At 41.5% G+C, this 14,900-nt stretch overlaps 1 protein-coding gene across 4 annotated transcripts in view; it reads left to right on the top strand.

The window, feature by feature from the left end:
- AFF3 (ALF transcription elongation factor 3) overlaps positions 1-14,900 on the top strand; it is a 321,011-nt gene that overhangs the window by 191,496 nt on the left and 114,615 nt on the right. For all 4 annotated transcript variants that reach the window (XM_062628534.1, XM_062628535.1, XM_062628536.1 and 1 more), the window contains 2 exons: positions 2,032-2,068; positions 8,078-8,129. In XM_062628534.1, coding sequence (XP_062484518.1) covers positions 2,032-2,068; positions 8,078-8,129 — 89 coding nt within the window. The remainder of the gene's footprint in view (positions 1-2,031; positions 2,069-8,077; positions 8,130-14,900) is intronic.

The raw sequence follows: 14,900 nt of genomic DNA on the forward strand, positions 1-14,900 counted from the left end.
TTATTGTAGTGATGTTATTCTTTATGTGCTCAATTCATTTACTTTTTCCTTTCTTACTGATTTTAACAAGCTGGAACAAATACAGTAGACAATAATCTCCAGAAGTGAAGTCTTCTCCTTTGTTTTTTAAGTTACTTTAAGTAGTACTTTTTCTACCTCAGTGGGAGCACTCTCTATTTACTATGATATTTTTGTATTAGCCTTTGTTATTAAGAATAATATGTTGAGAATCAAGACACTTATTTTAAGGAATCTGTTAAAATGAAAAGAGAAAATGTCATAGCTCATATGCATTGCTGTTGTCAAATTTGAGACTACGCAGAGTCAATGCCAGAGGTAAGATACTGTGCTAGGCAGTTAAAGGGGAGGGTGCATTCTTCCTGAGGTTGATGAAAATGTAAAAGAGTGAGCAAGATCCTTGTTTAGCAGTTTCAAACACATTTACAAACCCGAGGGTATTTCCATCAAAATGATTGTATTCCCCCAAATTTCTCTAGGCACATAAATTCACTATTCTGGAGACTGAACATGCTCTAATAGCCTACTTTCATTGGCAGCATGATTGGCTACTAGAATAGCATTTAAATTCAAGAGTACGTGTCACTGCATCACCACTGCAAGCTGATCCTGACTTCTTAAGATTATATTCAGTCACTAGAAAAAAAACAGACTTTAATATCCCTTCATCAGCAGCATTCATAAAATGCTGAGGCAATTTGTCAAAAGTAGAGAATTTCAAATTATTGGCAAATTATTATTGGCGTGTGAAACACTGTACAGATCTTTTCATACTCCAGTTGAAGATAGAAATTCGTAGGGCTTGACCAAAAATTTGATGCCTCGCATTTCAGGCGAGCAAGATGGCAGTGAATTGCAGATGTGTATTATAGCATAAAAATTACAGAGCAAAGCTATGCAGTCTGGAGAGCTTTGAGTTCAGAGCAAATGGTGCAGATTGAGGGGATTTGGCTAGACAAGCCCTTGAAACACCCAGTGCCTGTGGTCCAGCCAACTTCCAGTTAGAGCTGCAAAGAAACTCTTGGGGTCCCAAACCCCTGTGACATGTTTCTGAGTGACTCGGCAGCAAAATCCCAGCTCAGCCAAGCCAGAGCATCCTTGAGCTCTCTGGGGACTTTCCTGATGAGCTGTGCATTTGGCTCATCGCTCAGCCTCTGTGGACCAGGGATCTGGTCCAGTGCCTGATTCATCACTGAAAATGACCGTGTGTGTTGCTGTGGGTGCCTGGCCTCTCCAAGCAGACTCTACTGCAGTTCTAATTGCAGCACACATATGAGGTTCTATTCCTGTGTGTGTCTGGGTTATTCAGAAGCAGGGTTACATACAGGATACCTTCCCTTCTTTCATCCGTAGCAGTGTTGTTGTTTTTTTTTCTTAATTTAAGTAGATTTTTGTTACAGTTTATATTTGTATTTCCATTTATAAACTTTTTTTATATTTTTATGAATGCAAACAAATACTGTGAATAAAATATGTGAACGTTTGCGTGTGAGGAAAAAATGGTCTGATTTGTTGCACCATATTCATAGACACTGTGCCTGTGATACAAGGTTGACCTTGTAATCTCGGGGACCCAGAACTAAAGTCTGTATTTCCATTCTCCACTGCTGTCAATATCAACATGTGAAGAGGGAAGACCAGCTGTGCTACTACCTCAGGAATCCAATGGTCCATGAAACAATATTGGTCTTCCCTCTGCCTTCTCATCTAAACTTGTAGAAGATAATAGACGAGTTTTGGCTGATCAATAAAGGAATAGTGAGCAGGAGAGTTGTAATAGCTATACAAGGAATTGCACTATTAAAGGGTTGTTGTGAAATAAGTTTACAAGCCATAGAATTAATGGATTTTCAAAGAAATACTGGATTTATTCTTGTAATTGAAAATTACTTTGAAACTGAATGAACAATTAACAATGCTGTTTGTATTGTTAAGGTAATGTTCAAGCAAGTATTGAACCTAAAAATTGCTGTAACAATAACACACCATACCTTTTTTCTATTATTACTGTAGGAGTCACAACAGGGATCTACAGGACACGGCAATACAAGTAAGTACCAACTAATTTTCTGACTGCTTTGGGTGAAGGGTATGGCAATAGCTATGAAATACAAGTGGCTTGTAGGGTAAGGAACCAATAGCAGACTGGGACAGTGTAGAGACTCAGCAGCACATTTGTATGGCCAAATGTGAAGAACTGAACTGAAGAGTGACCATCAAAATGTCAGGTCTTCTGGTGGACTGGGAAGAACCATTTCATTATATAGATGAGAAAGACTGAAAGGCCAAAAGAGTGGCTTTTTTTAGACAGCCAGAAAAGAGCTGACCTAGTTGTATGGCCAGATCCAGACTGCCATAAAATTCTGCAAGAAGACTTGTTACCATTTTTCTTTCATAGAAAACGGTACATTTTGTGCCTATTGCACAGTAATAAGTGACATAAATCCTGCCAAACTAACACCAGATAATGTCTCAAAGACCATATGGCCATGGGTCTTTTTGGCTAGCCGTGTGAGCAGGGAAATGATGTATGCTTGTGTAGCTTCTGGCTGGGGCTTTTCAGTGGCCTCCAATTTACAAATCATGGTGCAGATCAGCAGCACTTCAGTTACATTTAGTTATGGTAAAAAACTTAGCAGCTGTATTGAAAGATTGAATTGTTCTGCTAAACATAGTATTAATCTTCTCCCCTGCCACCTCTGACTGTTGTTAATGTTGTCGTGCATATTAAAAATACATGATCCTACCCTGCTCTCAAAACAAAATCATCTCAACCAAAAGAAATATTTTGCTATCTTCCTGACCTGTCAGCCAGCACAGAGACTGGTTTGCAAATTACAGGGCTGTGACTGAAGATGAAAAATGCCCTGAGCTGGTAGGCAGGGCTTTGAAAGTGGCTGGTCACCCACTGCGTGAGGGAGAAGACATCCAGAGAGACAAGGCTAGGAGATGTAGGCTATTAAAATGGTGTGGCTTTTTGCTGGGGAAAGGTCAGCATGCAGAAGACAATGTTGTGAAGAAACATGCAGTGGTGTCACTTAATTGCTGGCATCCGTTTGATATTGCTGTGAGTCCAGCACTAAGGAAATAATAAAAGGCAAAGGGAGTGAGTTCTGTCAGGAAATAATGAATACAGTAATGAGAGAAGGAAGCACAAAAGGGCCATGATAGAGAGGGCTATGCAAACACATGCAGAGTCACAAGCATGACCAACACACCAGCTGAGCTGAAGGCTTTGTGATGACATCAGAGGCCACAGTGTTTGGCCAGCTTTGGTCTTAGTTTCATTCTGAGTATATCCTTCGTTCAACACTTGAATGTGATAGGTTATTCTGCAACTCTAATGAAAACTGCTTTCCTGTGGGTTAGGAAATCAGTTCTACCTTGTTACAACTTTTCCTCCAGTCCTTACTCAAGTGATCTTCAGCCTCAGCTTACTTCCAATTCCCTCACCTGCCTTCCCACACCACAGTACCTCCACTTTCTTCTTGACTTCTCATTCATCCTGCTCAGCAAAATCAGTATATATCTGCAGATGGGCTGGAGCTGCATTTGGTACTGCCTGGATGATGGCAACCAAACCAAAGGACAGCTGAACCCATGCAGAAATGTATTCTTCATTGGTGGCAAAAGTTAAGGTTGCTGGCAGACACCAGACACTTCTAATGTTGAAGAGGGAATTTTACTACCTCTGAGACTAGCATCCATAAGGATTCATATAGAGGAGCTGGAGTATGAATTGAATAAGACAGTTAGAATGAGACATAGACCTTACCTTAGAAGTGGTGGGTGATCCCTGGCTGGACGTCAGGTGCCCAGCAAAGCTTCTCTGTCACTCCCCTTCTCAACTGGACATGGGAGGGAAACTAAAATGAAAGGCTCATGGGTCAAGATAAGGACAGGGAGAGACCACTCACCAGTTCCTATCACTGTCAAAACAGGCTTGACTTGGGGAAATTAGTTTAATTCACTGCCAATCAAATCAGAGTACGCTAATGAGAAAACAAAAACAATTCTTAAAACATCTTCTCTCCATCCCTCTCTTCTTCTCAAGCACAACTTCACTCCCGAGTTCACCTTCTCCCACCCAGCAGTGCAGGGGGTTGTGGTCAATTCATCACGTGTTGTCTCTGCCGCTCCTTCCTCCTTAGGCGACGACTCCTCACACTCTCCCCCTGCTCCAGCGTAGGTCCTTCCCATGGGTGCAGTCCTTCAGGAACAGACTGCTCCAGCGTGAGTCCCTTCCATGGAGTCACCAACCCTGCCAGCCAACCTGCTCCAGTGTGGGCTCCTCTCTCCATGGGGCCACCCATCCTCCCAGGAGCCTGCTCCATCACAGGCTTCCCATGGATAGCAACCTCCTTCAGGCATCCCCCTGCTCCAGCATGCAGTCCTCCATGGGCTGCAGGAGGATAGATACATCCTCACCATGGACTCTCATGGGCTGCAGGGGCACAGCCTGCCTCACCACTGGCTGCACCATGGGCTGCAGTGAAATCTCTGCTCTGGTGCCTGGTGCACTTCCTACCCTCCTTCTGCACTGACCTGGTGCCTGCAGGGCTGTTTCTCTCACAACTTCTCACTCCTCTCTCCAGCTGCAGTTGCTGGGGTGGTTCTTTTTTTTTTTTTCTTCTTAAATGTGTTGTTCCATAGGCGCCTTGGCCAGCAGCGGGTCCATCTTGGCGTTGGCTGTATCAGACACCAGTGAAGCATCTGGCAGCTTCTCACTGTTGTCAATAGGGGCACCCCTGTAGCTTCTTCTGCCTGCTACCGAAACCTTGCCATGCAAAGCCAATACAGGATGTGAGAACTGCTAGAAAATGACTGTGGGAAATAAATCTATGGTCTATGTACTGCATGATCCAAATGCACATCTTCAGGGTCCCAATTTGCTAGTTTAGCTAGTTGTTATTTCCCATTGCACAATTCCTTCTTTGGAGCGGCTCTAGAGCCTGTCATTTACAATGGTTTTACTCCAGCTGGAAACATTGTCTTTCTCATGGGTAACATTTGCATTTCTCTCTCATCCTTCCCCCACAAGGAAATCAAACCCCTAATGTCTGAAGTTATACTGCTTTGTCACAATAAATATTATTTATCCCTGTTACCCAGAAAGGGAAACTTGGCCTGCTTACGTTGAGTGATTCACCCAAATACCAACTCAGAGGAGAGAACTCCTTCTCTGGCTACCCATTATTCAGTGAGGAAATCCCACAGAAGTTCATTGGAAATTTACTTTGGAATGAAAGAAATCTGGACACATTTCCTCTGCTTATATCTAAAAAGATTAGAAAGGGAGCTGTGTGAGGTGAGGTAGAAACTAGCAAAGAACTCCCAGCTCTATGGCTAAGGATCTGAGGACTGATTGTTTCTACCGTATGTTACTGGAGGCATGCGTATGCACACACACACCAACACACACCAACACACACACATTTCAAGAGACATACACAGTGCTTAACACATGAAATAAAGTGTGCTAAGAGCATTCCCATAATGGGGTGGGCAGCATACTGTTTGTCAATTCCCAAAAGACTGAAAAAAACCCAAAGGATGACACCAGTTTGCCCACAAGAAGAAGCCAGAGCTAGAAAGGATTTAGCAATTTAGCAAATGCCAGCCTCCCACAATGGTACCTGCATGCATTTGGCAGATTACATGGAACATGGAAAGCAAATCTGAGTCTGGCCACGAATGAGTGTGAAAAATACAAGTTGTACTGACAGGTAGTTCCGTTTTAAGCATGCTTATCCAAAAATCTTATCTGTAGTGTATCTGTGACATTCAGCTATGCTTAGTCTGTACACATTTTAAGAATTTCTATGATTCAGTCAAGTGAGAACAAAGTTGGTAAGAACTGATAAAGCATTAATGGCCAGATTTTCTACTCTGATAGGCCAGACTGCTGCGTTTTTACCATCTGTATAGGCTTCATCCTCTCTCTCCACAGAAGTACGTTAAGTGATGATTAGCATAAAAGCAGCTGCAAATGCTTACTGTAGGGTAATTCATTAATATCCAGTTTGGCTAAATCATAGAGATTCCCTTTTCTCCTCACAGTACTTATGCCGTTTCCCTTGTTGCTGCATTAACATACATTGCTGAAAGTAGAACTGATGTGAACTCTGCTGGCAAAGCACTCAGGAATCCATATTCCCTCTCACACTCAAACAAACCAGTGTTCATGGTAATAATTCATCACTTATAAAAAGCCTAAGTTACGAACAGAAAGTCTTTGAATATATGCCAACTGTTACTGTTGGTTTCTTGTTCCAAATTACCATAATGCAGATGAGCTCCAGGGCTCCAGGAACCCTAAGGCTGACTAACGCATACTGTAGCAACAGCTTTCCAGCCAGCAAATTCATCTAGATATTCTTTCTGAGGTCTCTGCCAACAGTGCAAATTGACCTAGAGATTATGTATTCTGTCCTGTGTGGATGCCCCACTTGTGCCTAAATTCAGGTGCTTTTGGCTGTCCTACTACAGTAAGTGATTAACTTCCCTAGAAGTCCACAGAGAGGCATCCAGAGCTTACCCATCCTGTTCACTAATGTTTAGGCACCTAAGTTGGGTGCTTTCTGGAGGCCCTTCCAGAGGGGAGCATGAGATCTAAAAGCACCATACCAAGGTGTTTACAGAAGGTCATTGTCTAGAGTAAGTTCTTCAGTTTGTTTCTGTACAGCAGTAGAATGACGTTGGTAGCAAACCCCTGCCTCTTCTGAAGGCAACAGCAAATTTTCCAGAGCTACCTCTTACATCTGTTGCTGGCACCCCAATGCTGTGTGAAAACTGAGGATGAGAACTTCAGCAGCAGCAAATGGACTTTACATAATGCTTGTGTGCATGGAATAGGTTGAGGGCTGACCCAAAACCCATTCAACTCAAGTCAATGAGCAGAAAATCAGATAACACCAAAACAGGCTGACTAAAATAAATACTACTCATTTTTTTTTCAGAAGGCACAGGTGGATTTTGGCTTAGCAAAGCTCATTAAAAAGTAATGGAGAAAAACACATCCATCAGTAAACCAGTCACACTCAACCTCTATGCCTCCTTGTCTGCCAGGCAGCATAAACTCATGTGTAGACAGCTATTAGCATCCAGTGACACACAAGGGGAGCAGCAGCTGCACCGTCACTAGGTCTAGAATTCAAGTTCAAGGTGATTCAAGTAGAGTGGCATACCCTATACGTCCATGCTAGAGCTAAACAAAAACCTTGCACTGAAGGGCACTGGTTACTCAAAGAGCAATAATTACAGCAAACAACATAAGCCTGACATTTTTGGGGGGAGAGGGAGAAAGAGGGAGAAGGACATGGCTTGGTTTAGCAGAAGCAGTACCATCCCATCAGCTAGCAGCCTGCTCCCCCAGTGTCTGTGCTACGTAAGTAAGTTCTGTTGGCAAGTTATAAGAAAATGTGAAGAGGCATCCCTTGGGCCTCTGACACTTCTCATTCAGGTACCTGACTTCTCGTGGGGGTTGAGTGCTTAAGCCAAAATACGGCAAGGAGGGCTTCCCCAGCCCCCACTTACAGGAGCTGAAGATCAGATCCTCAATTTGTTAAAATGAATGTGAATAAAAACATACATTGGCAGAATTGCATCCTAATCAATGCCTTACTAGCTCCTGCTGATGCTGTTTTGCTTTGTATGAAATAATTACTGTTCCTGGAACAGGGTTTTAGAGCATTGTGCATGCTGGATGTGGTACACTCAATAGCAGAGCTGTAGGGCCCTAGAGAAATCTTTTCCATTGCTCCAAGGTCTGCTGTCCCTGGTTAAAGTTTGTGTCCTCTAAGCAGTTGCTCTTGTGGAGTTTCCTTGCCTGACATTTCCAGAGTACATGTGGCAGTGACAAGAAAAGTCAAGTCAGGGTTGATTCCCTGCTTGCAAATGCTCCAGCAGTGCCCCTGCAGACCTGTGATTGCCTCAGCAGCAGTCTGCATGTGCGGCAAGAGTGGTCTGTTTTAGCAATGAATAAAGTGTTGATGTGTCACATCTAAGCAGTTTCCATATTGACCCATTTCTGATGTCATTTTCTTCTTCTCTTTCAAAGGGAAAAGTGATGTAGAACCAAAGAGTCCAGAGAAAAGCGCAACCCATACATCGTAAGTCACTTTTGTGTTTAAGATTGGAGAAGGCAGCTGTGTTTTTATCATATTTGTTGGGCAAAATGGAATTTGTTTGTTTTCATTAAAATAAAGCTCTTTCACTGATGTTTTTCTTAAAATGTCCTTTTAGATAATGGATAAACTTTAATTATTCCTAGAACTACTGCATGATAGTAAGTCAGAGATCTTTGCAAGTGACATGGCTCCATATCACACTGAATAGAGATGAGAGTATTTTTGTGGGTGTGTGAGGCTGGCCTTTACAACCTGACTTCAACATTACCTTAATGCTGCTGGAGTTTGTCACACTTGCTAAAAAACATTGTGTCACATATGCCTTTGATGTACTGATGTAATTTTAAAAGACTGCAGTCTGCAGCTTCACCTCTGAATTACTTGAAATCCAATTACAGTTATCTCTGGTCTCTCACAATTTTGTTGATGTTTTTGAATTAACAAAAGAAGTAGAGAAATAGATAGGAACAGGCACTTGTAATATATCAGTGTTCACCTTCACTCTAGTGCAACAATAGAAGCTTTTACCGTTTTTAACTCTAGTATACAAAGGACTGAATTGTTTTGCCAACATAAACCAGTCTATGAAACAGATGGGCTGCAAGCTGAAAAAAAAAAAAGCATCATTCTCCCAAACTGAGCTAGATAAGTGAATTCCTTTAATAACTACCAGGCAGGAGCATTATGAATTTCTGCAAAACCATTCACCTTCTTAATCCCATTTGAGGGAGGGAATTCTTGTAACAGTCAGTCATGTGAATTTTAGAGTGCATCTTGCCTATAATTTATGTTTTCTGATTCCTGTTATTTAAATTCAGAGCATTATATCATGTAAATCTCTCAAGGTGTCACCATTTGTTACATGGCCAAAAGTAGTCACAGAAGGAGGTATAATAACAGTGATTTATTGTGGGATGTTTTGATTTCTGCTGCAAATGCGCATTAAAAATCTTCTGGAAATGAATCTAGAAAAAGATTTGACATGGTATAAGAAATGGCTTGTCCTGCAGATTGTGTTGTGGAATGTAATTACAGTATCTGAGCATATTTAGCCAAACTTATTAAATGAATTAAGCATTAGCAGCCTTATGACTTCTGATAGTATGATTGCTGGGAATGGTTAATAGAATGATTCCAATAATTATCATTTTTAAAAATAATATTGCAATAAAGACCAAAAGAAGAAGGGTTTTAATGCCATCTGGAGGTATTTGGGAGAAATGAACACATTTATTTTTGCCGATATTTAGCAATATGTAAAACATAAGCTATCCTCCAACATGTTTTTTTTCTATTTAAATAGTATTTTATTGATGAGGGAAGTTCTTTCCTTCTCTTTCTTCTTCTCCTTTGGATACACCCCTATATGTTTATGGTTTTGGTTTGAGAGTATAGAACGTGTCATGTCACGTGCTGTATTACATACAAAAGACTTCAGAATCTGGTTAGGTGTGAAAAGTTCTTTGCCTAACAAGAGCTCTTAGTACAACCTTCTGAAACTGTGCTGTCTAGTAGATGTAGTATATTCATTAAGCTTATCTTTAAATTGTTACTATATGTTACTATACAGTAGATATTGGTTCCCACAGCAAATTTTAGACAAGACTGGTTACCACTGCATTCAAGAAGCAGAAGCCCCTCTAGTTAGAAAAATTGTGTGGAAAGGGAGGGAGGAGAGAAAGGAGAAGAGGAAAGAAAGGGAACCAGCAAGTGCTGTGCCAAAAGAGGAGGAAGAAAATGAGAGGGATACATATAAGAAGGAGGAAAAGGAACTGCAAATGCCATATCTTCAGAAAGAGATAAAAAAACTGAGAGCGGTGGAAGAGAAAGCCAAACACAGCAAATGAGAAAGAAGGGAAACTAATAGGAGCAAAAGCTGTTAGTAAACTAAAACATATGTATTGTTGAATAGAGGGCTGGCTACCTTGGTGTTACAGTGAAGTAAACTACTGTTGGTGTGTTATCCCACTGATATCCAGGTTCTCTTTCTGCTGCCTTCTGTTGTCCTTCCCTGTGTTTCTTCTCTTTTCCACGTTCTTCAAAAACAGTCTTTTATTCCTGGTTCTCAGGCAGTCGTGAATACAGACTGTTTCTGTTCTTTTGGGGACATAGCAGCTGGGAGCCAGTGGGGTTGTGAAAGGGACAGGTATGTGAGGGGGCACAAACAATGCCAGGGGACCCCACAGGTAAAAAGACTGCACCCTCTTGTGAGATGTTGCTCCCCTGAGGGTGCTGGAGGAGTCTGATTGGCATCCCCTTGCAGGGGTGCTAAAAAGTGGGGACATTGCTGGAGGATAGGTGGCATGTTCAGGCCTGACCAGAAGAAACTGTGGCTTGGTTTCACTGTGAATCATTGTTTCCTTGTGAAAATGGAACAAACAGCAACAAAAAGACCACAAAGCAAGCCGTGTTTGCCTAGATAAAGATAATGGAAAAGACAGGGAGGAGCAAACTAATGTTTCTTTCTTGCAAATGTCTTTTTTATTTTCGTCAGGCATGTTACGAGCCACACACCCAAGCCAAGCATATATGACTCAATGGCAGTTAATTCATCCCTGGTGAAGATTTACTACCTCCATGCAAACATTATTTATGCAGCTTCAAAGGACAGGTTGATTACCCTCCTGAATCAGGCATTGAGGCATTTGTGGACTAAGCATTTACATGAAGTTTTCCCTCAAGACCTTCCTCCTGCTCAGTATCCTCAGAACCAGACAGAACTCTGTGACCTGGAGCCCTGGGGGCCAAAGGTGCTACCCAGAACCTCTGAGAGTATAAAAACCTAGAGTGCAGGACGTGTGGTGGTCTATTCAGAGGGGTTTGGGTACAGTAAATGCATCATTCTGAGCTGTATTATGCATAGGGCTTTTTTCCTGTATGCATTAACTCCCTGGATACACTCAGTATGACATAGCTCTCCACTGGTAATAATATTAAGCATTAAGAAACTGGTATATATTAGATGATAAGCATTAATTGATGTAACATCCTAATGAGGCAGATAAATAAGGGCAGTTACTACAATGCTAGAGATAACTGAGATGGATGTAGGAGAAGGAGAATGATGCAAAAGTGGGGAGGAAGTCTGAGCAGAGTCCTTTTGCACGATATTCCTATGGCCTTCACTGTCTCAGCATGCACAATAATCATCTGAGCTGTCACTGAAGAACTGCAATAAAAGGTGCAAACAATACAAAGGTGTTAAGAGGTCCAGAGTCTTCCAAAGTTGATTCATGTTCCTTGTAATTGAATGCTTTCAAAGTCATGAGAATTCTGGATTTGAAGGGGGGTTTTGTTGTACTCAATATGTATAGAGCTCTCTATGGGTCATGTGGTTACAGCTTCACCGAGCATTTCTGAACTTTTAGGGCTATTCAGAAATATCCAGCAATGTTTTGTTCTTTTGGTTTTGTGATAAAAAGTTCAGTTTTCAATTATCAGAAAACTTTCACAGATTTTATTTAAAACACTTTGTTTTCACTCAAATCCTTTCTCCCCTTGGTTTTACCAGTTAAAGTTTGGAGGGCTTCATTAAGGAGTGGTGAAGGGATGAAGGAAGAGTACTCTTTGGTTTTCTAGTGTTTTCAGATACAGAATTTTAATCTTTCTTTGGCAAAACTGGATCCTTTCAGTAACACTGCAATTAAAACTTTTAATTTTATAGATTAAAACTTTTAATTTTATAGAACATCTGTGCAAGGAAAAGTGAATGTGCACATGTTTCAGAGGACCTTGCGGTGCCATAGAAACTCATCTCCGAGCTTGGGGTCTGCAATCTTCCATCCTCCCACCTACAAAATATGACAACGTTTAAAAAAATGGCACAAATACACAAAGAGCTCAGCAAGACTCTCGCTTTTGGGATGACTTTTGACGTACTGGCCTGTTGCGATGTTCTTCAGTACTTTTTGTGTTTGTAAATGATTTCCAGTTCAGACTACCCAAGGTTAATCATGCCTGACTGTGATTCACTGCTATGCATTTACCCTGACATTTCTAGTGCACTTACTTAATGATATCAGGGCTGGCAACTAGATACCTTGGTGCTGGCTCTTTATTATCCCTCCCACAATTGCTCCCATGCTGAGCTGCTCCAGATTTTTACCTCCCTTTTTACAAGAGAATTAACCAAGGTTGAGGGAGGCTTTTATAATTTATGGCAGTTATGCAAGTTTTGTCCTCTGCTAACACTCTCTGAGAACTGCAGCGATCTCAGTTTATGTGTTTGCTTGTTTGTTTTTGCCAGGCAGAAATAGATGTTGGCTCGTTTTTCTTCCCTGCACTGGTCCCCAGCATCACTTGGAGAATAGTTTGCTCAGGGGGATCTTCATTAACAGCACTAAATTCAGCAGCTTCCAAGCTGTCCGTTTGCGGACATTAGTGCTACAGTGTCTTGCCCATCCAGCAGCTGCTCATCGTTCTCATCGCCCTGATTCTCCTTGAGGAAGGAAATAGAAAATAGGTACTCAGAGCAACATCACTGTTGTTCTTGTCTGTATTGGCATGAGTATTGCCTACTGGTTTCTCACTTTCTCTTCCTCGCTTCTGTCTTGCCCCTTGTATCTTCAGTGACTCATGGATAGTTACTCAATAGCCAGAAACTCCTGCTGGTTTCCCCTTCCACAGATGGGAAAACTGAGGCAGTGGGGTTATGAGGTGCCTCCACAGAACAGAGAGAACCAGTCTCAAATACAGGAGACAGCTCAAGTGCATGTTGACAACTCACCATCCAGCTCTTAGCCCCCAGGAAGCTTGGCCTTTCACATCTGGCTGACATGTGGTCTTGACCTTAAGTCTCTGAGGCAGCAACTGCAACCTGATTAAGCATCAGAGTTGGAAGAGGAGCCTTAATCCCACCTCACTTCACTGAAAGGCCTTCTGCAACTTATTTAAAGTTAGCCTTGGCTTTCCCCCATCTAAAATAATAATTAGACCACCATGAAGACTACCTCATTAATATTTGTATAAAGTGTTGAAAAAATATAATGTTCTGTAAAAGTGGCCAGGGATTATTTGCCCAGAACAGTAAAGGAAATGAGTGGTAGTTTAAGTTTTTAAAGACATACTTGGGTAGAAAGTGGTAAATGTCCTGAGGAGTGCCAGGTGTAGAGAGAAGGGGAGAGTAGGAGCTGTTGCCTCTCCCAAGCACCAGTAGACCTGATGAGCATGGGCTGCTTCTGCCCCATCCTCCTCTCAGAGTTTCAGTCTTGGGACGGGGGTCACCCAATTCAAATTAGAAGGATTTGGGTTTTGTCTTGCTGAACTAGAGGGAGGGATGGCAAACACGGAAGGGGCAAAGCATGCAAGCTGCAGAGTAAGAAAAAACCTCCAGTGGTACATCTTTTATATCCTTCTGTTTGATTGCCAAAAAGACCATGATGGGTTAAGTCAATTGAATCAGAAAATACCTAACAGATGGGTCTGGAGGACAACGAAAGGATGAAATCCATGCAGCTGTGGATATTGGTTTTAAAAAAAGTCTGCCCAAAGTTTTATGGGGTGTAATTCACTGTTAGCTTTCAGGCTAAGATACCAGGGCAACTTCCAAGTCTTCCGTACCTTCAGTTGTGGGCATTTTAGCTGACAAGGACATCTGCAGCAGCACATTGGCCAGTGATTTGGTGACAAATGATTTAGTAACTCCATGGGCTCTATTGAGCACTATCATGAGCATATCAACCTGGTCATCACAGATGACCCTCTTCTGTCAAGAAACACAACTTCCAAGGGGTGGTAGACAATATGAAATTAGTTTCTTCAGGTTAATTTTTGAGATATATTGTTTCTGAGAACACCAATGCACCAACGGCTTTTAATGTATGTCTGTGAAGTTTCAGAGAGAAGTCTTGCAGCCCATGCTAAAAAAAAAAAAAGAGGAATAAAAAAACCCAAACACCTTACTATGATGAATGAAGGCAGTGTTTTGCAGAGCGGTGGAGGTCTTGAAAACTGTAGAAGTGAAAGTCTGGTGTTTATCTATGAACCAAGTTGCTGGCAGCAGAAGAAGGCTGGCTTCATTGCACTATTCCACCTGTTTACTTGAGCCTCAGCTTGCAGAGCTAACTGCTAATACTGCCAGACTGTCACTCTGCTCAGCCAGTGCAGCAGGAACAGCTAAAATTTTAAAACACACTCTTCAGCTCTCAAATTCCCATGAAAAAGTTCTTTTTACTGCTCTCTCCCCTCCATAATTACCCCCAGTCCCTGTATGGAGAGTTTCTCTATGGATTAAATATATAGACCTTTAAAAAATACAATTCCACTATAACTTCCCACTCCAAAACCAAAGTAATTTCACCTGTGGGATGCATCAGAGACACTGCAGTACTGTCACAATGCTGATGTGAAGCTTGCCTGCCAATTCCTAACCTTTTCTGAGCATAGATTTTTTGGATGTGCAGTGTACAATGTTGCTGACAGTTCACAAAAAGCTATTGTATTGATAGTTGATATTAACTATTCTCTTCAAATGATATAAAGACATTTTCTTGGAAGACATTTGCTCACACAGGTCTTGTCTGATTCTACCTTGGAGGTTCAGTAAAGCTGAGAAGGAAGAATAAATTTGTATTATTAATGGAGGTGGGGTTTTGTCATGTAAAATTATAGATACATGGCAGTCGAGCATGGTACAAGTAAAAAAAATTAAATAACATATAAAGTGAATAACATATAAAGTGATATAAAAAGATTTTAAAAACATGACGTCCAGGAAAGCAGATGAGATGGGGTTATTTTTTGTTTTAGAAAGAA

This window comes from Pezoporus occidentalis, unplaced genomic scaffold (assembly GCF_034315485.1).
Source record: "Pezoporus occidentalis ecotype Australia unplaced genomic scaffold, CSIRO_AGI_Poc_V1 ctg32, whole genome shotgun sequence".
Classification (NCBI taxonomy): Eukaryota; Metazoa; Chordata; class Aves; order Psittaciformes; family Psittacidae; genus Pezoporus; species Pezoporus occidentalis.